The sequence below is a fragment of the Fulmarus glacialis genome, unplaced genomic scaffold, assembly GCF_000690835.1.
Source record: "Fulmarus glacialis isolate BGI_N327 unplaced genomic scaffold, ASM69083v1 scaffold26496, whole genome shotgun sequence".
Lineage (NCBI taxonomy): Eukaryota > Metazoa > Chordata > Aves > Procellariiformes > Procellariidae > Fulmarus > Fulmarus glacialis.
This window is the reverse complement of record NW_009216607.1, coordinates 16,801-39,400: the sequence shown is the minus strand read 5'-3', so window position 1 is coordinate 39,400 and position 22,600 is coordinate 16,801. Positions and strand designations below refer to the sequence as shown.

At 45.2% G+C, this 22,600-nt stretch overlaps 1 protein-coding gene across 1 annotated transcript in view; it reads right to left on the bottom strand.

Annotated features, from left to right (window-relative positions):
• Positions 1–22,600, bottom strand: part of POU2F3 (POU class 2 homeobox 3) — a 42,089-nt gene that overhangs the window by 5,750 nt on the left and 13,739 nt on the right. Inside the window, exons 3-9 of the mRNA XM_009579375.1 lie at positions 19,673–19,707; positions 5,896–6,000; positions 4,228–4,330; positions 3,423–3,430; positions 906–980; positions 571–753; positions 41–182 (exon numbers count right to left, since the gene is read on the bottom strand). Of these exons, the coding sequence (XP_009577670.1) occupies positions 41–182; positions 571–753; positions 906–980; positions 3,423–3,430; positions 4,228–4,330; positions 5,896–6,000; positions 19,673–19,707 (651 nt within the window). The remainder of the gene's footprint in view (positions 1–40; positions 183–570; positions 754–905; positions 981–3,422; positions 3,431–4,227; positions 4,331–5,895; positions 6,001–19,672; positions 19,708–22,600) is intronic.

Below are 22,600 nucleotides of genomic sequence, written 5' to 3'. Positions count from 1 at the left end.
GGCCAAGACTGGTGGCGTTTCTGCATGTAATGTCACCTACCTGCATCACTCAGCCACTTCTCCAGCAGAGGTTTGAGCTTGCACATATTCTTAAAGCTCAGGTTGAGAGCCTCGAAGCGGGAAATGGTGGTCTGGCTGAAATCATTGCCATAGAGTTTCCCCATGGCAAGTCCAACATCACCCTGCCAGAGAAGATCCGAATCACAACATGAACTCAGAAAAAACCCTCACAGCTTCCTGCTGTCAGATCACCTCGCAGGCTGCTTCCAGGATAAGTACAGCCTAGTTTCCATGACCTGCCTTCCAGAGAAAGTGACTTCTCTTCCCATGGGAGTCTGCCCCACACCTCTGAGCCTTTGTATATTGAAAGAAGGTACAGATAATGAGGTCATAGTAATCAAGTATTAGGAAGGGTTTGTCTCTTCATGTGTTTGGAAGGGGATGCTCCAAAGAAAGCCAAACTGTATCTAATCCAGCCTTCCTCCATCCACTTCTCTACCACAAATTCCCCCAGCCCAACATGTCCACATCAGAAGCGACACCACCCTTCCCATTGATGGGTCCGCTCACCTGCGTGAACCCCAATTTGATTCGCCTTTGTTTGAAAGTCTTAGCAAACTTTTCCAGCTCCTCCAGGTCACTGGGTTCCTCAGATGCTCCTGATGGAGTTAGGTGCTTCGCCACTTGCAAATGCTGGGGTACGTCCAGGTGGGGTTCAACCGATGAGCCAGGGAGTCCAGAACGGCCCACAGCCTGTTAAAACAACAAAGAAGATGCACAGAGTCACAACAATAGAAAAGCACACAATTTTCTCTGCCATTTGTCCTTAATGAAGCAGCACTTTTTATAGATGGGTGCTTCTCAGGGTGGGACTGTATGTTGGACTGAACGTTGAGACAAGTTACCTGTGATGCCAGGCTGGGTCCCGGTTGGGAGAGGAGAAGGCTGCCCTGTTGCTGGGGGAAGGAGAGGAGGTTTGGCTGAAAGAGAGATGCATCTGATCAGACCAGCTCCTTCATCAGCACCTAGGCAGCTGAACATCACTGTACAGGAAAGGCTCATGAAGCTCTGAACGGAAAATGTCAGCTAGCTCTTGTTCAAAATTTGAGAATTTCAGCCATTACAAATGTGGATGGCTCCAAGTTGGAATATGAGAAAGGAAAGATTCTTTGCTGGCTTTTTAGCCTGAAAGGGATTATTACAATAATGATATAGGTAAAATATCTCACCCATCGATCCCTGCGTGGAGCTTGTTAACCTCAGCTAGGGCATAGACGTTTTACGTAGACATCTAACTTTGATTTTAGATGCCAAGCAGCAGAGAATTTACTACATCCTTAGTGGTGATCTCTCCCAGTGCTTAATCATTGTAGCTGTTAAAAAAATGTGCATCTTATTTCCAATAGAAGCTTTTCTGACTCCAACTTTCAGCCACTTGATCTTGTTAAAAAAATCCTGACCCTGCAGTTAATCTCATGAGCCTACCCATTCTGCTTTCTACTATACGTTTCATTTTGAAGTGTCATTTTGAAGCCATCTGACCCTTTCTTTTCTACCTTACTGTATTTCAAATAAATTGAATTTCTTTTGGAAAATATAAACTGACACAAAATGATGAAAGGACAAAAGAAGGGAAATCTATAAAACTAACAAAAACCAGTATTTATGGAGACTGCGTAATTGTTTAGTTGACAAACTGCCAAGTACAAGCCTATATCTTTTACAGGGAACGTCCTAAAGGATTAAGTAGCGACCGAGGTAGTGTAGTTCCCTAGAAATTTAGTTAAGTTCTTCAAGTCTATTGTGAGTGAAGCCTATAGAATTTAGGGAGGATTTATAACCTTTCTTGAAACAGTCAATATATTCTATTGATTGTAACTGACAATTATAGGGAAAAATATAGAAATTTATGGACTTCTGCTAAAAAAAGGAAAAAAGATCATCTCCAGAATCAATCACTCCCCCCTCTCTCTCTTTCTGTCTTTCCTTTTTTAATTTAGATCTGAATGTACAGGATGCCATTTATTTATTTAGATTGGTGTTTCAATAAGCCTTCTCTAATGCTGGAACAACTTTGAATTTCAAATGCAGGCTGGTAATGAGGTGCACATTTTTAACAGTGAAGGTAATTAATCACCGGAATGGCTTGCCTAGGGACATGGCGGATGCTCTGTCATTTGGAGTCTTTAAAATCATGATTGAACACCTTTGCAAAAGCTAAGCTCTAGCTCAAATGAAAATTACGGACTGGATTCAGGAATCACCAGTTTGACAGCTGATGAGACAGAGGCTGTGTTTTCGTAAGATGAAGACTTCAGCAGCAATATTTTGGCTGACAGTATTCCCAGCATCTACCTGGCTGCTTGTTTCCACCTTTATAGCACAGAGCTCTCACCCCCTTATTCAAGTGTGCCAGCATTAGCCGTTTGAAGGGCTGCACAATGAATCACATCAGGGCATAACGTATCAGATCTGGGAACTTATCTGGCTTAAAAACAGCTTTGAAACACTAAAACCAAACCAAAATGTGTGTCCTCTTGGAAAGGTTGAGCCCACAGCCAAGTCCCTTTGACCATTAAATCTGTGAACGGATGTCCCCATCAGTCAGAACTCAGGGAATGTTGAGGGTGTTCCCATGATGGCTCGAGGGACAACTCCAGGAATATTTCATGCATGTCTTCGGTATGAAGAACGCTCCACCTCTATCTGTACCAAACAACTAATTCCACACAACCAGTCTGTGCCTTCACTTTCACTCCCCAGTGGCTGTGCATGCACACGGCAAAGAGTCATTAAAACTTGGCAATCATCTATTCAAATGGAAGCATTCTTGCACGAAAAGCCGGCTGCTGGCCAGAATATCCAGTCTTTATCAAGTCTGGAACCAAAAGGGGTAATGGCCAAACAAGTGGCCATCTGTTGGAAGGGTTATAGCTGCCAAAGGAAGTCACATAACAGAAGAAACGCTAACTCTATAAAAAGGAAGCAAGTTTTCTTTTCCAGTATAATGTGTTTCCTATTATACATGAATAAAAGCAGACAGTAAGCAATAGATTATCCTGACCTTGCCCATTTCAAACAAACTAAATTCTAGATTATTGTTAAATATACATCTAGTAGTTTCTTTATACAACACTTAGCATCATTTGGCAGAGAAAAGAGTTTATGTACTGTCAATGAGAAATAGGTTTCCCACTTGCTTACAATATAGGTTTTCTTTTGGAGCATATGTACCAGTGAATTCAGGCTCCAGAAATTTTAAGGTTTTAATTCTGAATTTTGTTTCATACAGAGGGACCTCTGTGCTGGAATAAATCAAGAATGTGAGTAAAGGATCCAAGTCCCTTTGCATCTGTCAGGTTATGGATTAAAAACTATCAAAGTCTGTCCACGAGCAGCATAAAATTTCATCAATGGCATACCTGTATCCCTGTTGTTGGAGAAATGCCATAAAAAATATCGGCGGTAAAAATAGAAACACAGGGACTTTCTTAAGCACTGAGTTCAGTCCTCAATCCTTTCATCCCTTTCATGAAGCTGATTACACTCCATTTCAGAAGTAGTTAGACCTCCTGTCCTCTCCTGCCCCATGGCTTGGAGCAAGATTTAGGAACAACCATTGGCAACTCCAAACCTCTCAGCTCTCATCCGCGGGTTGCTCCTGGCTAGGTTAGACCTGTTTGTTCTAGTGCCAGCATCGTCCTTCCACCAGAGCAGCTCAGCTCCTTCCCTGGATTTGCTTTCCCTCTAAAGTACTTAGAGAGATCAACTCAGCCTCTCATCAGTTTTCTGCAAGAAATGAAGTGCTAACCCAGCGAAGCTGGGAGCCCAGGCAGGCTGCAACTGCTCCCCGAGGAGCAGGCTCCTCGCTGTTTTGCTGAAAGCCAACCCGATGCTGTCCTGAATTTCAGAGGTGGGATCCCTACCAAGCCTGCAAAGACTGGCCCCAAGGTGGCACTCTTGGCGCACACAAGCCACAGGTGCCGGCAGCATCTCCAGAACTGGACCCCTCCTGGAGCAACTACACGCGTACGGGATCATCCCAGGTGTGGGAACCAGCACAGGGGGAATAGCAGGGGAAAATGCATCTGGTCACACAGCAGGGGAACAGACACCATCATGCAAACGTAACAGACCAGATTAAGAGCAACAGTCATGAGAAGGGAGGTTTTTCCGAGATATGTATCGACTTATAACAATGCCCCTTTCAGCTTTTATTGCTCTTACCTTGTTGCCCAGCCTGAGACTGAGACAGAAGAAACTGGGGAACTGACTGCATATGACCAGGAAGCAATACAAGCTGCTGCAGGGTGTGAAGAGAGCTCATATCCTATGGGAGAAAGCAAAGGGAACAACAAAACTCAGAGATGTCTGCTCTTTACACAGCATCACCTCTCCTATAAAGCTTCCCTGCTCTTTTATACTGTCCTTGACCCCATTCAAACCTTTCATTTAACTGGATTTGTGCAATTCTTGCACTGGAGAGCTACAGATCCAGAGGTACTCCAGGATCTGAAGTTTTCAGCTGTATAAGAAGAATTCCATGCACACACAGACATCCACATGGAGAATTGTCTACTTTTATCTGAAAAAGTCAATTCTTGAAAAATGACATTTTTGAGGCACTGGCAATCAAAACCTGGTTGTTAGAAGTAACAGTGAAACCTCCTGGATTTCAGTTTCTTCCAGATAATGTATTTTCAGAGACCGAACTCCCTAAAATTACACAGGAAAGTGCAGCAGACTGTCCCATCTCATGACCACTGAGAGCCTATTTTCCACAGAAGGCTTATTTCCCAGCCATCTGTGTGCTGAGATGGGGAAGAAGCAATGCCCAACAGTGCCTGATTCTCTGCACCAACAGCAAATGCATTGCAATGGACACAGTGACCAGATCCGAAAATGTTTCCTGTTCTTTGCCACGTAGCTGCCAGGAATTCCCCACCGTGCACTGAGCAGAACAGGCAATAGGTACTGAGAGATGAGGATTACATCCTAGCGCTCTTTCGCATTGCTGGAGTCCCAGCCTCAGGTCCTTTGTTGGGATTAGGGGATAAGAGTTTGCATTTGTTTGGGATAGACACCAAAAAAAAAAAGCTCCATTAAAGAGACCAACTCTCTTTAGAGGTACCTTTTTAAAGGAACTCATTACTCAATAAGGTGAGCTCTTTGAGCTTCTCAAGAACTGTTTTGAAGCTTTGGGGAAATTGAACAGTCCCTGAATTGTGTAAGGGATCTGAATACCTCGCAAAAGAATGAGGGAAGAGAATACCGAGCAGCTATGTGGCCTTCTGGCATCTAACTCCCACCAGAATTTAACAAGAGTTAAGTGCTAAACTCCAATTTTTTATCTTAGGAAAAAAAAAAAAATCCCTCAAGGAATTAATTTGTTTTCTGGTGTAAATCAATTTGAGGCAACATATTCAAGGATGGCTATACTGGTTAAGATCAATAGTTAGTCTAGCCTAGAATCCTACCTCCAACAATGGCATTAACCAGACGTTCATGAAAGAGGAAGACCAGGGCAAGCATATCTAACACTTCCTCTTGGTGTTGTCTCAGTCTCCAATCATTTTCAATTCAAGGGGTTTCCTGAGCATAGTGTGGTTTGCCTACTTAGTAAACCCTCGAAGGAAATCTCGTCCAAGTACGCGTCCAGTCTACCTTTGAACCCATGTAAAACTTTCTGTAGAAAAGAAAGAGGCTGAGGAGAAAGCTGATTTTTGCCAACACAGATTCGCTTTTCCAATTTAGTGTCCATCATACCCTCAAGTCTCCTTTTGCCACGGTCAAAAGGCGTACGGAATTTGGCAAGTGTCTCAAAACCAGCCTCTTCTCCAGAAGTTTACTAACCAGTGCCATTTCAGACTTCTGGATCCCAGCGAAGCCACTTACCCCTGCGATTTGGCTTCCGGGCATCATTGATGATCCCTGCACAAGGTGACCTGACCTAGAGGGGATTGTAGGTTGCAAGGAGTCGCTGAGGTCTTCCGTTTTAATCTGAAAAAGAGCAAAGAAATTGTAGCATTAGGGAGCAGAGAGAAGGGGATGCAGGAGGTGTGGGGTGGCTAGGAGTCTGAGAGGCTGGAAGGGATCGGGAAGGGGCTCCTTTCAGAGAGAAGTTAGAGGTCAGGACTGCTTCCATCCCTGGCTTTGCAGAAAGGCATGGTCGCTCCCCACTTCTGCTCTCCAGTTTATAACATGGACAGTTTCCCTGCTCTGCCAAGCCAAGGGGAGGCTTGCAGTTTGCTCAATTAAGACACATTAATTAAAACATTCTAGGAAGTAACCAAGTTCCAGTGACTTAGCAAGGTTTAAAGCATGTGAGTGCTCTCCTCAGACAAAATACTGAGGCATTTTGTGGAGTTATAAGGAAGATATGAAGCAATTCTCCTTTATAGATCACGACTCGCAACCCGATGGCAGGGTTGGCTATAGATAGCCTCTCATTTTGTTCTGCAGGTAGCAGAGAATGGAGTAAGGGGATGGGAAAGGAAAGGTCATGAAGTAAAAGATCTCAAAAAGCAGTGTAATCTTCCAAACTTGAAAATGCAGCACCCCAGGCACCAAATGTATTTGCTCAGCCTCTATCAGAAAACAACAAGAAATTGTACTGGTCTGGCAAGGAAATATCTGCTTCCTTAGCTAGAACAAGCTGTGGAAAAAGAACTGGAAAACTTCACAGGTGTCAGCCCTTTGTCCAGTGGTCATTTTGACCTACTTTAATGTTCAAGAAAGATTCCTTCTACAAAAAAAATCATGATTTCTGAGTCCACGTTCTCATGAGAAAATTTACCCAGGGATAAGAGCTGAATCCTTGCATCTGGTTTATTCCACAGTCTCCATGTTAATTTCTAAGACTGCTACTACATTAAAAAAAGCATAAAACTCTTACATCACTTTGTACTAGCTGAAATCCTTCGGTAAGGCTGACTGGGACACGAGAGAGGGGAAGCTGCTTGGGATTATTTTAGAAGTTTTTAGGTTAATTCCCAAAAGCTGTCTGAGGAGTGTCTATGCACAGATGCCATGCACAGGAGACAGAAACATCATACAGAGCTCTTATAAGACATTTTCTCTAAGAAAAGATCCAAGCAAACAATTTCCAAACTTAGGCTCAAGTTTTTCCTAAGCGTGAGAATGCCTGGAACAAGGCTCACATCATTAGTCCCATTCCTCATCTAAGCCTTTCCAGTGCAAGAAGAGGCTCCAGTTTCCACAAACTGGAAAAACCAGGAGGACACCAGAAAGGACAGGTCTTGAAAACCCTGTCCATGGGCTCAGCATTGCAGATTCACTCTTACTACTAGGGCTGAACCTCACCGTCTCCCATGAAATTACAACTGAGCCCAACGTCCCCCAGAAGACAGGCGGGGTTGCGTTTGCTGGGGTTTTGCAGTGCTAATGTGGACTTTAGGTCATACAACCTCCTACCAGCAGAGGGGGACAAGAAATTCAGCTTCTAAAAACAATGGCCCAAGCGAGTATTTTTGGTTGAGGGCGGTTTTATTTCAATTTGACTAAAGCAAACAAATACACAAATCTCCACAGGAGCAAGAGCAAAGAAGAAAATGTGATCAGAAGAGGCTCACAGCTGCAGTGCAGGGAGCTGGCCCCTTAACATTAACCTCTGCATTTTGGAAGGTGCTATGCAGAGGGAAGAGAATTACAACATCTCCTTTCATTACAACTATAGCTCTGGACACTGCCGAAACTAGTTTTGCAATAATACTAGCTCCTTGCAACAAGAGTTATACACGCTATGAATTCCAGTTCTTACCTACCTTTCAGGTTGGCATGATCATCCCTCCTAGCCTGGCGAAAAAAAATCAGATGGAAAGATCTTCTTGATCACTATCAATGCGGATAGTGTCTAAGTTACTAAATGTTAGACAAAAGGCTCAGGAGAATACACCGTTACCCCAAGCCATCCAGCCACTGCAGGCAAATGGGTTTACGCACGTTTCTCTTTCTGAGGGTGCATTTAAAAAAAAGTCATCCGAGCCAAAAAGTAAAAATAAATTAAAAAAATAAATAAATTACCCCTGCTTGCAATTCATGTGTGTCTGCCTCACACAACGCAGTCATCCGAGTCTGAACAGTTCCAAAAAGAAAAGTTATCCACGTCTTAGAGAACAAGGCACTTGATCCCGTCTAAGTTATGATCCCAATAGGAGTGGAGTGTTGAAGAAGCACAAGCCATTTCCAAACTGAAATCAATTTTTACAGCTGCCAAGCGGAATAATTTGGAAGCATTCCAGGGTGAAAGGGGTGTGTAGCTGCATCCCGGCATCGCACAATATGAGAACGGGAGGTGGGTTTGGCAAAGGACCGGTTCCCGATTTAAAAACAACAACATCTCCCACTGCTCCTTCCCCCGTCCCTGGAATTCTCTGGCTCCCTCCTGCGCAGTGGGCGGGAACCTGGGTGTTCTTGACAAATCCTTCTCCCCTGCACCTATTTTCATTGGGTTTAGGCTCAAATTTACCTCTCCCTCCTCTTCCTCTCCCCAACAGGCCTGCAGCTGGCTAATTGTTCATTAGCAAGAGTTCGGGGTATATCCAAAACTTTTGGGGTGGTTTATGCAAATCCTGCACCTTCATTTTTTCCCTGGCTAAACCGGCAGTATTACCAACTGTACATTAAACAAACCAAAACCAAAAACCCCAAAAAACCACACACATTGTGGGCGAGGCCACTCAATATCATAAGACTCTCTTAAAATAATGTAAATTTCAAATTAATAAAACAAGGGGAGGAGTTGCCTTCTCCTTTCCCAGTGCATCTGACTCATATTTGCAGGCTTTTTCCACAAATATGAGAAAAGCTTTCTTTAAGGAACCAAAAAAGGTTGAAATGATCACAGCATCACCTCAGGTAGGTAATTTGATGAGAACTCTGCTAAAACATCGCAAGTGAGCAACAGTGATTTAGTCAAAACCAGGACCAGATCCCACTGTGGTTCCGCAGGACCTTGGTTTTACATGACGATCAGGCCAGACAGGGAATGGGGAACAAGAAGTCATTCAGAGCAAACCTAAGTTTCTTGCCTTTGAATTTGATTTGGGGAAATAACACTGCCTAAGGAAAAACGAACTTGTAAAACAGCGGGACCAAGTAATGCTCTGCAAACACATCCTGCCCACTGACAGCTAGGGAGAGGTGCGGAGCCTGGGTTGCCAGCTGTGAATCTACGGGGACCTTCTTCCCCTTGGGCTCGAGGGGAGTCTCCGGGCAGGGCTGGGAGCACCTTGGGGCTCCTCCCGAGGAGGTAACGGCAGGTGGCGGCACCGGTACATAGAGCTACCTGGGGCTTCTCCGGGATAGGAAAGGAATCACACTTGCAAATCTCAAGTGGATGTTTTCACAGCCTTAAAATAGGGTCAGCTGCCCCCAGGCAATCAGAGTGAAAAACACAGGAAGGGTGACTGGATGGAAAGAGAGTCCTTTCCTTAGTTGGCTAGCACGTCTGCTGGGCCTGGCCAAGGATGGATTGTTTCTTACCTATCTCTGGCCTAAAAACAAAAACAAAAAGCAAAACAAACTAAGAAACATATTGAGGGCGATGGAAAATGATCAAAGCTCTTCAGCTTGCTTGCGTAACCGATTTGTGGAAGGTGTTTCATAAACATTTCATAAGAAGGAGAATTATGAAGAAAACATCTCCCAACCTGCCTGCAATTACTGCACAAACTCTTCCTTACCAGTAGGAAGAAGGGGAGGAAAAAAAAAGTACATCTGTTTTGTAACTGATCTGTGAACTTTTGGCAAACATTCGGCTCATGAAAACATCCTGCAGACATATTGCAAAGCTGTAAAAAGCCAGCCTTACATGAGGAAGTTGGAAAGATTCACCTTAGCAGCTCTGATTTCACCCTGTGCAAGGCTATACCCTTCTGACAGACAGACCGACCGGCCCACATTTGATTCAATGGACTGACGATCAGATCCCGTTGGTTGGGCAGGACTCTGGCTGCAGCCCTCCTTGTATAAGGCCAGCTTAAGGTCACTGCTCACTGGTAATCTGAACTGGTCTTCCTCATCTATTAGACACCAAAGCAGGCAGCCTGAATGCAGCCCCAAGACACCTCCTTTTGATGAGCACTTCTGATGTAATGTAAGCACCGCTCCATCATCCTCTTTGCAAAGGTGGGACCCACTGACTGATTCAGCACCCAGAGCCTCGGATGCTTTCCCCAAATCTAGATAAGAGATCCCCGTACCCTGCGAGAGCGAGGCCGTTAAGGCCGTGTCAGCCTTCTCTAGTACCAGTTATTAGGCAGGAACTGCGGTCATTATTGTAAGATAGAATACAATCATATTTGTTGTGTAGTTTCTACTTAGACGGTAACCTCTTTGAAACAGATATTTATCTGCCTTCGTATCTGGCTTATCTCATAGTCAGCAACTCACAACTGTTCAAGAGTTTGACTTACTCATATCCCTCCCTGCCCCTGTGGCAGAGTAGTAAGGCTATTTCACAGGATAGAAGAGGATCAGGTGCACACAGACTTAAGAGGGTCTGAACCAGCTGCCCCACACTGAAAACAAACAGCACGGTTCTTCCAGGGCTGAGTCACTCCCAAAGCGCTATTCAGTACAACAGGGCTGTCTGAAGCTGCCCCGAAGTGATTTGCCTGAAGTCAAGGGAGGAAGTTTTATGGTAGGAACAGGTATCAAAACTGGATCCAAGGCTATTGCAGTTAACTAAGCCTTCCCACCTTCCAATGGCGTAAGTGTACTTCTCTGTGAATTACCTGTACACGTGGGCACCATAAAATAAAAAACACACTAATAATAAATTATAGCAATAATAATAATGGGCTTGCAATTACTATTTCCACATGTACTATCCTGCATGTACGGCAAGGCTTAACAGACACCCAGGAAGAAAGCAGAAAACCCTTATGTCAATGCAACGATATTCACCCTATAATGTTTGATATCCTTTCACACTGAAGGGATTTTTCAGAAGCTGTCAGCATGACAAAAGGGGAGTTAATCCCACGCTGAATGCCTAACAGACTATATCCTAAAACTCAGCAATGACAGCACACCGAAAAATTAAAATGTAATCCCTAACCTCAACACACCTGCATCACAGCTATATGAGGCCTTTGAGTTTATTAATTGAGGCCTGATCTGATATGCTTCATCCTCTGAGCTTCAGCTCAGGATGTTAATAGTTGTGCCTTAGCTGTAGTAAAAGTGGGGGTGGGAAAGCAAAACTTTAAGAACAACCGAGCTACATGCTTCAGAAAAGAAAACAAACAGAGCCACACTCAGGTTTGCATTCACGGGCTTTCTGATGCAGCATTTCCCTAGCGTTTTTGCTTTTAAACAGAACAGGAAAAAGAAAGAAGTCACCCCTCTCCTCTGTGCTGAACGCTAAGCCTCAAAATGATCACGTGTAGCACAGCAGGCTTCAAAAGCAGGCACTAGGCAAGGGAGTGGAGAACCAAAACCAGAGGTGGGAAGAGCACCTGCCCCGAATGGCCATGCTCATATCGACACCTGCTCAGGTAGGCACATCCTGACGAAGGGCTGCTCTCCCTTAGAGACTGCAGCCTCTGCAAGAGCTTCAGGAGCACAGAAGCTAGCTAGTGCTTTTGTATGGTGATCTGTGTTCAGGGAGCACAGAACGGGCAAAAAGATACTGAAAAGCAACAATTTACAGCATCTTCGCTCTTACTGTTGGTGCTCAGGCATGTGGTACCTTCTCTGCCAAGGCCTGTGGACATGCTAAATTGGAGGTATTTAAAAAAAGGGGAGGGGAAGATGCCATTTTCTCGATCAGAATGGTGAGAACCTCCAAACAAAGCATGGAAAACAATTTTACCACAATTAAGGCTGTGATTTCTCTCATGTCTCCATTCCAGAATTCTCCCTGCCCATTCCTCCCTAGCCATCCTCAGCCCAGAGGTCCTGCTCTTCTGCCCCAACCTTCTCATACATTGCAGCACTGCTCCCTACATCTCTCTCAATTTCACTTGCCCAACTTCCAAAGCTCTCCAGAACTCCACCTCTGCCTACACCTTTGCGCTTATCTTCTCTGCTCCCACCCTGGGCTGCATCCCTGCCCCTTTCCTTATCAATCCGATTTCAGACACACCAGGCTTCATGGCTTCTCCCATGCCCTCTTGCATGCTCACACAGGTTCCCTGGAGTCTAATCACGTTCCTGTTGAAGTCAGCAGCAAAGTTGCCTTGTTGGGCTTTTCTGGGGCCAGAACCAGACCCTTAGCTGTTCTGCAAATTTCCTGCACGAAAAATTTCCCCTTTCCACGGATCTCTTGTCTAGGGGGAGCAGACTGCGATTGTTCTGTATTCTCTGTGCCCTCTGGCTGCCAACCAGTCACAAACCATCTAAATACCTGGCACTGCCTCCCTGCTGTACAGAACCGATGTCCCTGGATCAGTCATCCATGAGGAGGGCAGAGCAGTGTCCACCTAGTGAGTCGTGGTGCAGGTAGCTCTCAGTAGCAAAGTACTTTCCACCACATCCTGCATTTGAAAGGAATTAACTTGGAATCAGACGGCTCCCGTGACTGGGGCTGGCTCCATCCCAACTCCGCAGGTTTCTCTGATTGGTTCACAGTAGTTTTGGCACCAGCTGCCACGCCCCAGGGAACTGGGACACAAGAAGAGTAGCTAGAGGGATTGCATTAAAACACACAAGTAATATAATTAAAAAAGAAAGGGAGAGTGAGAAAAATCAACTTCGCTGGAGAGTATCACATAGTTTTTCATTTTGGGTGGAGGGAATGAAGTCTTAGTGATTGAAGGGAAGAGGGAGCTCAGAGCCAGTTCTCTGGTCCCAACTCGGTGGCTCTGGGCAACTTCTATGTGTTGGGGAAGTAGGGCAAGAGGGTTTCTGGCTAGCATAAACCCAGCATCCGACTCCTAAGGGGCTGAGCAGCCCCGGTTCAGCCCACTGATTTCACATGGAGCGCTAGCAGATCAGCACCTCTGGGAAGAGAGAAAGTGCACTCTGATGTCAGGTTTCCAAAATTAGAGGCCTTGCTTGAAACCCCATCACCTTCACCTTTTTATGCTATGACTTGCCCTTCTGCAAAATGGGTGTAGGGCCCCACCCTTGCTGGGTGGTGCAGGCTTTTGATTGAATTCTTGGAGCTCACCAGATGAAAGGCCTTCAAGAATTCGGAGTCCTCTCCTTATTACCGATGAGCCATTCTCTAGTAGGCAGAAGAGTCATATCCATGCACAGTAGTTCGTGCAACTCACCGCTTAAAAAGGTGTCGGGCAACCTAAATAGTGGTTTCACAGTGACAACCATGCCTTGAGCTTAGTTTCTATTGTGGAAACAATTGTTATGTCCCTTTAGACAGGTCCATGAAAATAGGGCTTGTCCCCTGCAAGCCTAGAAAATATTTCCGAAAGGATGATAGGAGCCCGGTTAGAGCAGAGAATTTGCACAAAGAGAAGACCTGTCTGTCTCTCCCTCATCTCCAAGACAGCTTTGAAACAGCTGTACAAGATATATTGCCAGTGGACCAAGGCAACAAGCGTAGGAAATACCTTATAAATACAGGTTGCTCTTTAGAAGCCTGGAGCAGGAAAGCAGGAGTTTGTGAACGGACTGCAGCTGGATCTTAAGGAACAAATACAATCCAGCCAACTCTGAAGCCATGTTGGGTTGTTGCCAACAGTTATTGACTAACATAAATTTAACTCAGTGGTTTCAGTCCACCACTTGAGAAAAAATTTTAAAAGGCCAAATCCTTCCTCCTACTTCCATCCCCCTTTCCCTCATAAGCTTCCCCAGAGACTCGCCGGACTGTTTTGGAGTTCATTCCCAGCGATCTCATCTGAGGGCCTCTGCAAGGCGCCAGAACAAAACTAGCTTGAAGAAGGGGTTCCTCTACATATCTGTCCTAAGCAAAACAGTGCCATATATAGAAGCAGAGGACTTTCCCTCAAGCCAGGGCTTTCTCTGATGCCTTCCCAAAGGGCTGCATTTCAATGAAGAAACAGCACACATACAAATTTATGCAATCAGTCTATCCCTAGGACAGAGCAAGGAAACTTCAAAAGGGAAAGGCCAAGGTAGTGTTCAGCTTAGATCCAGTGTCAGTCAAGGCAGATGCGGACAGCCGGGCTGATTTCCAGTTAGTGAAGGCTCAAGAGATGAAAAGCAGATGCAAGACTTAGGCTGATACCCTGGGGCAATGCAGAGAAGAAGAGAGAGTGAAATCTGAATTGATCCCCAGAGGGAAGAAGGAAGCAGGATGTGAACCTCCCCTTGAGAGGAGGGCAAAGCAGGACTGGGATGGAAATCTGGAGGGCAGACTGAAACCTGAACTACCCACAGGGAAAAGCCAAGCAGGAACAGAAATGACATATAGGGAACACATGAGATTAGGGGGAGGTGGGAACACAAAGTGGAATGAAAAACTATGAGAGTGATCCCTGGGGGGAGGGAAGCCCTGATTGAGCAAAATTAAATCTGCAGGGAGTTTTGCATCCCAGATATTAATAACAAACTACCTAGCAAGTTAGGCCCTTCTTTCCACCTTCAAAAGGATGGAGGGGAGGAAGAACTTGTCTGTGGTTGAGCACAAGACTATGAATCAGAGAATCGGAGTCCGTATCCCAGCTCTGCCAGGGAGCAGGTCCCTGGATTACAATAGCCTCAATGTCCACAGGCAACTGTCCTATAAAGCATCCACTGATTTCAACTGCAGTCACGGTGCTCAGCATCTTTGGGAAAAGCCAGGTAGTTAGTCTGTGTCTGCCTCATCTGTAAGACAGGGTTAAACACCTCCCTACCTTCCGGAGGCACCAGGATTCTAAATTCATTAGCAAAGTACCTTCAGACGTGTGGGTGGAAAGTACCAAACAAGGTCAGAGCGTTATTAATGGCACTGAAAAAGAGCCACCAGTGATTTTAGATCTCAGATGCAGTTTGCCCACTTTAATTTCTCATATCACATGTCTACAGGACATCAGCTGTGAAGACCTGAGACAACTCACTCTATTACCTCAAAACAACTGTTGAAAATCCCACGTAAACCTCAAAAATTAAAGTTTTCTTGGACAACGACTCTGTCAGATATGAACAGGGCAGGGAGATGAGTTAGATAAGGAGATCCTGAGGGAGGTGAACCCCTTTGGCACCTCTTGCCAAGAGCAAAGCAGTAACACACAGGATCCTTCTCTTGGTTTTGGAAGGGAGGAATTTTTCAACGGACCCAGTCCCGCACCGCTCTTTTGTCATATATTAGCAGACATGCTCAATTAGCCAAAAAAAGTTTACTCAGGTCCTACTGACTGGGAATCTTAAGCAGCTCAATTATTTAATGCTGGCTGACCACTGTAAGAGAGGGATTTTGAAATGTGTCCCTTACAGTCATGTGCAACAGTCAAAATGGCAATGTGTACGACCTGACGTGCAAATGTAAGTGTTGAGCTAATGTGCATATGAAATACCAGGCCACTTCAATTGCATATCTTATTTCCTTATTTTGTTCTCGATGCTTCCCTTTGTGTCCTGAAGATCTTTCCTGCCCCAGCAATACATCTCCAGGCTACCTCCTTTTCCCAGGTAAATCCATCACAAATCCTATTTCTAGGAAGCCTGTTGGAAAGAGATATATGTCCTTATTACATCCTCTGATTGGTGTAAACCAAAGAAAATAAAGTAATGGGTGTAAAGAACGAACACGAAAATTCAAGCTGTGCTGAGCCCTGGGCTGCCTAAGCACACTAGTGAGTGCTTGTCTGTCTGAAATATTGTAAAGTCTCACGGCAGGATCACCTTTACATTGATACAAGTATCAAACCTGTCATTATCATTAAACAAATGACAGCCTGTCTGCAAGAGTTAGCCTTTTGCTGGAATGAAACTGCATGACATATTTGGATACAGAGCACATGCAGATCCTGCTAAGCCTTTCCTGCACTGGTAACACATAACCTTTCAGCTTTATTTCAAAAGACATATTCTCTCCCAGCACTGGAGCGCAGCTCAGTGTTTGAGAGCATGAAGGGGCTTGGAGAGGACCTCTCATCCCTCCTCTGGAAGGAGAGGAGATCTGAGCCTTCGTTCCTCCCTGGCACTCAGAGACTGCATTGCAGCAAGGACCAACAGATGACACGGTCCTACACATCACTTTCCTGATGGAAAAGAAATCAGTGATTCAGCATCTGTGTATTTTCCTCCTCCAGCTGCGGATCAATGCACAGCACTATGTGCTGGGCTACAGCACTCACACCACGCACACAAGCCCTGTCGTCTCCCAAACCACCAGCCCTAGCTCCCTGTGTGTATTCCAGAAGGCAATATTATCTCAGGGATTAATTCCAGACACAGGATGAATTACCTGACTCTCTAGAACAGCCCTCTTCAGAGCCATCTACAAAAACAAACAATGCAGTATTTCCTTAAACGCTGAACACTGCGTATACCAATGGGATTATAAACCAAACAAGACCTGGTAAGACCGCAGCAACATCACCTGGTGAGGATCACCACATTAGAGCGAGGAAAAGTTCTGATTTCAACACTTTCAGTCAGATCTTTTCCTGGTCCCACTCGATGCCCTTTCGTGGCAAGACTCTGAAGCCACGTTTGCCGAGTTACTCAGTTCTGTCCCTGACACGCTCTGGACACAATCCCAAACCATCAAGCAGCAGATGTCCCTATCCAGGTTGCCAGCACTGAAGGTGAAAGTTTATTACTGTCTCTTTGCATTTCCCTTGATATAAACAGGAAACAACCAGCATTAGACTCACTAAATAAAAAGCCAAACCAGATAGGCAAGGCAGAAGATGCTTCTTTTTCCATACACACCCTTTTCCCTCTCATTCACATACAAATTACTGTTGCATCCAGGTGGGAGGAGAGTTTGAAGAGGGGAGGGGGAAAGAAATGTTTGCCAAATAGGTTGAGGGATCAGAAGGCAGCTTTCTCATAAAGCAGAGGGCTGACCCACAAACTGCGAGAAAACCTCAAACTCCGCAAGAGTTTCCCTCCTCCCCATTTTCAGGGTGAGAGCAGCCACAGCAGGGAATTGGTAGGCAAGTAAGGGGTCTAACCAGGTCACTCCACCCTTCTCTTCCCGCCTGGAGCATAACATGGGAGGGAAACAGACCTGAAATGTAGGCCATCTACAAAGACTGGGGGAGAGGCTTAAATGATGTGAGATTTATGATCTTCAAAGTGATTAGCGCCCAGCACTCCAAATAAAGTCAAAGAGCACTCAGCAGCTCTTGCATTCAGCTTGGAGTTGGGTTTCAAACCATACTTCTCTGGCTTCAGTTTGAAAACTTGAATTGCAAGGTAACAAAAAAAAAAAAAAAGCCACCCAAAACCAACCTCAAACCCCAAACCAAAATTAAAAAACCCACCAACCTCCACCCCTAATGAAAGAGCTCAGCACCTGATTTTACATGAAAACACTTTGATATTTCCATATCTCCCTTCTTCCTTTTTCTTGTCATTTGAAATCTATTTGCTGAATTGAAGATGAATTCACCAAAGCTGAGGTCAACCTGAAATGTGAGTGTATAACCCGTGTGCATTTGGGCTCATGCTCTTTTAAAATATTAACAACAATAACAATAATGGCTCAAGTCTATACACAGCCTTGAGAGAGCCAAGAGAGGGAGACAAAGAGCCATTTGCACATGCCTATGTCCACTCACATGGACTGTTACAACCCCATCCCTGACATCACTGCCAAACCCGTTCTGCAGACACTACCTATTTCTGAGGAATTGCACCAGATTAAAAAACAACATTAAAATGAGCTTGTTCACAGGCTTTTGCTATTTAAACCTTGATAAGTCCCCAGTCAGGTTTGCTACTCAGTTACACAAACAGATGTGCTGGCTGGCACAAATGAAAGGGATTTTGCGGTGTCCCTTTGGTGGAAGGAGAAAAACAAAAGTGGAAAGTGAATGCTACAAAAGAGTGTCACAAAACCACAATCTCTTTTTGGGAGGGGGATGTTTCTGTCAAGAAGACTCTGGCCCAAATCCTACTGACTGTGAGGCTGCCTGCCCCTACAACTTTACCAGCATCCTCTCATTCAGCGGCATGCAGAGGACTAGGACCTTAAAGATAATGGGTCAAATCATCAGTGGGTGTAAATCAGCACTGCTTCACCACAGTCAATAATGTCTCCTTGATTAACCTCAGCCCAGCTTCCAGTTCTAACATCTTTGTGGTGTTGCCATAGGAAAAGTTTGCAACATGTAACGATCTTGTACTTTCATAGCTTATTTCTATCTTGAGGGAATTTTCTTTTATCACTAGTTATAAGCAGATTGGATTCTTCTCTTGGCGTGTATAAAGCCTGTGCTTTGGGCTCTGCAATGCACAGAGCTGGAGACACAAGACTTTTTGTTTTCAGCTGGGTATTCCAAAAACCTGGAAGATGGCTGAACATGTTAAGACACCTTTGATAGGAAGTTACGACCCACCCAAAAACCAGAGCAGCCAAACCAAACAAACAAACAGCAGCTTGCTGACATCTGTCAGACAAGAGCCACCAAGGCAAGCTTGAAGGACAGAACAGTCACAGCGAGAAGTTCAGCTGCCCACCTGCTGCTAGCAGGAAGCCTTTGCAAAGGATCGCAACCCTTGAACTTGGGGAATGCACGGTTGGAATCAGGTAGGTTGCTGTACTGTTAAGAGTGCCAACATCGGCTTCAAATGCTAGTGACCACCCGTGGTGCTACAGCCCCTTTTGCTTTCTTCGCTCCAGCTCCCCGGTCCACCCCTGGAGTCCTGTGGCAGATCAGTGGGTTAGATCTCTAGACCCCCTCCTTTTCTTTATAAGGTCTGAGTCCAGCTCCACTGATGACCACAGGAGTCCTTAGCTCTGGACTCAGAGAGCATTTTCTCATGTGTCTGCACAGACTCAAGATCTATACTCTTCGGAGGGCCGTAACCTTCCTGCCCTCGCAATTCTGATGTGAGATTCAGGGATTTCTTAGAGCCACATATGAAAATCTCCAGGCACTCAGTGAGACAGGGGTTGCTTTTAGCTGCATGAAGCAGGAGGATAACAGCAAACACAGCAAAGACAATGGTCCCTCACATGTTCATTTGCAATTAGGACTTGCTTGCCCTGCAAGAAGCACTTGGTTTTATCTGCTGTCCCTTTTCCCACTGTCTTGTGAAGAATCTTCTGCAGTTGTAGGCAGGCCTGGTCTTGACCTACGCACTCCAAGACCTCAAACCACCTCATCTTCAGTCCTTGCTGATATTCCTGTGAGTCAGCCCCGTGCTCTTAGACTTGCATACCACAGTGCTTTCAGCGCCAGTGTCACAAGCAGTAGAAATGCATGGGGCATTGTGGTGGGATTTGCACATTTGCCAGTGTAAATGAGGTCCCTTTTGTTTCTAAATGACAATGGAAAAAAATTAAAAAGCCAGAAAAAGCCTCAAGCAAATGGTTATTTAAAGAAACTCTATAATTAACTGAACTTCTATGAAATAGAAGCCTGGAAACCAAAAGGTTAATCTGTCATTCTATCCCACAAGGGGAATAGGGAAGAACTTATGTGGTCTGTTTAATGGTAGCTTCTGACCTAACAGTTTTTATCTCTTAGCAGTAGCTTCCTTGGACTCAGCAAGATGAGCAATTAAAAAACAGTAATTCAAGAAAGCAGGAGAATACCTGGTAACCCAGGGAGCGTCTTACCTGCCTGTTAAAGTCCAGCCCATTCTGTTCACTTCCTACAATGAAACAAACAGAAAAATATCTCAGTATTAATGACAGTCAGCATTGATGTAAACTTTCCAGAACTTAGAACACACATGACCAAAGACACGCTGCTAGCCCAGCTCACTTTACTGTAAGACCAAGAGAGGAGGAGGAAGGTGGAATCAATGCAAATGCAGCAATGGAAATACAAAGGCAGTTTTTGCAACATTTGGTGGTATCAGCCTTTGGTGAAGTATAACAGAAGTGCTTCTGCCTGGGAGATACCTGGCCAAGCAGCAAGGGTGGGGGAAAGCTCACTGACTGCAAGAGAGATTCCAGCAGAGGTGAGCTGCAGGACGTTACAAATCTCTAGGGAAATCCAGGACAAAGACACTGTACATAAAGTAAGAACTAACTGTGGGAGAGGCTAGCAAACAGGTGGCCAAGGCTGTTAACCAGGGATCTTCAGGAACCCGTGTGGCACTGAGTAATTACGGGATATCTAAAGGAACAGAGGGTGCCGTGGGGTTGTGCTCAAGAGGCGTCTCCCTGATTCCAAAAGAGATTGGCAGGCACAGGGGGAAAAATCAGACAGGTTTCAGCCTGAAGGTACCGCACAGGCCCTCACTCATTCCCCTTTGATGATAAACATTCCCCCCCTCCATCACACCTGCCAAATTCATCAAGAACATCACAGAGGAAAAGTTGTACGCTCCACAGATATGAATGCTTTAAGGGATTCCACGAAGCCTCTTTAGTTGCAAAGGCAACCCCAAGAAACCCCTTCCCTTCCCTTTGCAATCCATTCCCTAAGTCATTCTCTTCCAGTCCAACTGTGTTTGTGATAAATAGTCTTAAATTGTTCACATCCCACCAGCACAAGCCCCCAGGGCTGCCTCCTCCTGTTTTTTCCAGTATAACGTTCCCTATAAAGCATAGCCCATGCCCTGTGATCTGATCAAGCTTCAACACATCATGTTTTTCAGTAGTTCGTGTCTCTCTTGCAAAAAGTTGGAAAGTGGTGAAGAGAGGCTGTGCAGGCAGGAGTGCAAATCCAACTCTCCCATTGACTTGCTTTCTTCAACTGAACAAGCCTCTAATATAGCACGCTGTTTTTCAGCTTGCACCATACACATAATATTCCCAGGTGAATCTGCATGGTTCTTTGAGATCCTCAGGGGGAGTGTGCTTGGTACAATTATTCATAGATGGCAAAATATTTTAGAGTCAATGATAACAATTTCATGGCACCCTGTTCTCTGCTATCTAGAAACAGCTCTGGAGATTTAATCTGCAACATGTTAACAGCATTGACTGTGGAAACTGAGCTGCCTTTGTTGCTCTTGGTAGGTTGAGCTGTAGGTCCTCATTATCAAACAATACCAAGCACTATTTCACAGCAGAACAAACTGTTGCCCCCCTGCTCTGAAATCTTCTCTATCTTGTCACCGTCTGCAACTCAGCTTAGATCCAGCTCTGTACCTTCTCCCCCAGCCTGTCTGCATTTCTGCTGTGCTAGAGCCTGCCCTCGCTTCCTGTCTTCCTCCCGACCTGCTTCTCAAAGCTTTTTCTCTTCCCAATCTCAGGTCTTTATCTTCTTCCATGTAATTCCCTACTCTGCTACAACCTCCAACTTGCCACGCGCTTCCGTGCTCCCGTGCCTCTCACTGTAACCATCTGCTCCCTGACCACCTCTCTCCAGCTGCTCCCGCCCGAGGAATTTGTTCATTCATTGCGTTCCAGCTCTACGCCCCAAGAGCCAACAACTGCACATATAACGATGGGAATGCTGATAGTGTTAATAGATGATCACAATCAGTATCCACACACCTGAGCAGGACTGTGTGAGGATCTTCAAGGCCTGCAGTTTCTACCTTTGAAACCCACGGGGGGTAGATGCAATCTAAAGGTAGTAGCTAAAGGGAAGAAAGGCAAGGAGGAGAAGAAGGAAATAAAGTTCCCAGTTGCTAAAATAGAACAGGAAGGAAAAGGTAATCTGGTTTCTCGGATACAAGAGTTTCGCTGGCATTCAAATGCAGCATGTTGATGAGGCAGATTCAAAGACCGTGAGGGAAATCCCTAGGTCCCAGTGATGATGGCTCTGAGTCACTATCATACACCCCAAAACTTGGAACCTGAGATGCACAACTTCGGAGTGGAGCTTCACTCCACATCACTACCACCAGGCCCAAGTTCTCCAGCACATTCTTTCCTCCTCTTCCAAGCTTCCCATCTCTCACTTTTTCCTCCCTGCACAAGCACGTGCAGCTGACAGACTATCTTTCTTTTTCCCTTCCTCTCCTACAAGACCAGACACAGCTTCCTCCAAATCCTACCCTCTGTTCTCTTGCACGTCCCTCTGCAGATCAACAGGGGTGTTCGGGAGCACCTCAGCCAGGTACTTTGTGACAGTGGAGCATGCTGCAAATATGCATCGAGACCGACATTAACTCAGTCGTAGCTTGGGCGTCTAAGTCTGAGATAACTGCCCCAGGCTGTCTTGGTAGACAGTGAGGAGAAATAGGCACCTCCAGAGGCCATTCATCTGACCTATCTTAGACGCCTATCTTAAGTTGAGATGAATGGCCCTCTGGAGATGACTATTTCTCTTTATTGACTACAAAGGGACCCAGGGGCAACTAGTTCAGGCTTAGATGTCCAAGAGTGAGATATTTAAAACTGGGCGAGGTGATTGCTGCTCCCAGTGGTTATGTAAATGGGAGCTGGTTTTAGCAGGACCAGTGAGTGTTTGTGCACAGATTTATTTGCAAACAAATCTCATCTTTTTCTATTTCAGTAACAGCTTGTGTTCGAGTAAAATTCAAATGATTCCAGCTGCAAGCCAAGGTTTGGGTGTGATAGGGATAACAACTCTCCTCTTTCAGTTAAATCAGTAACTATCCTACAAATATTTTAAAAATGGAC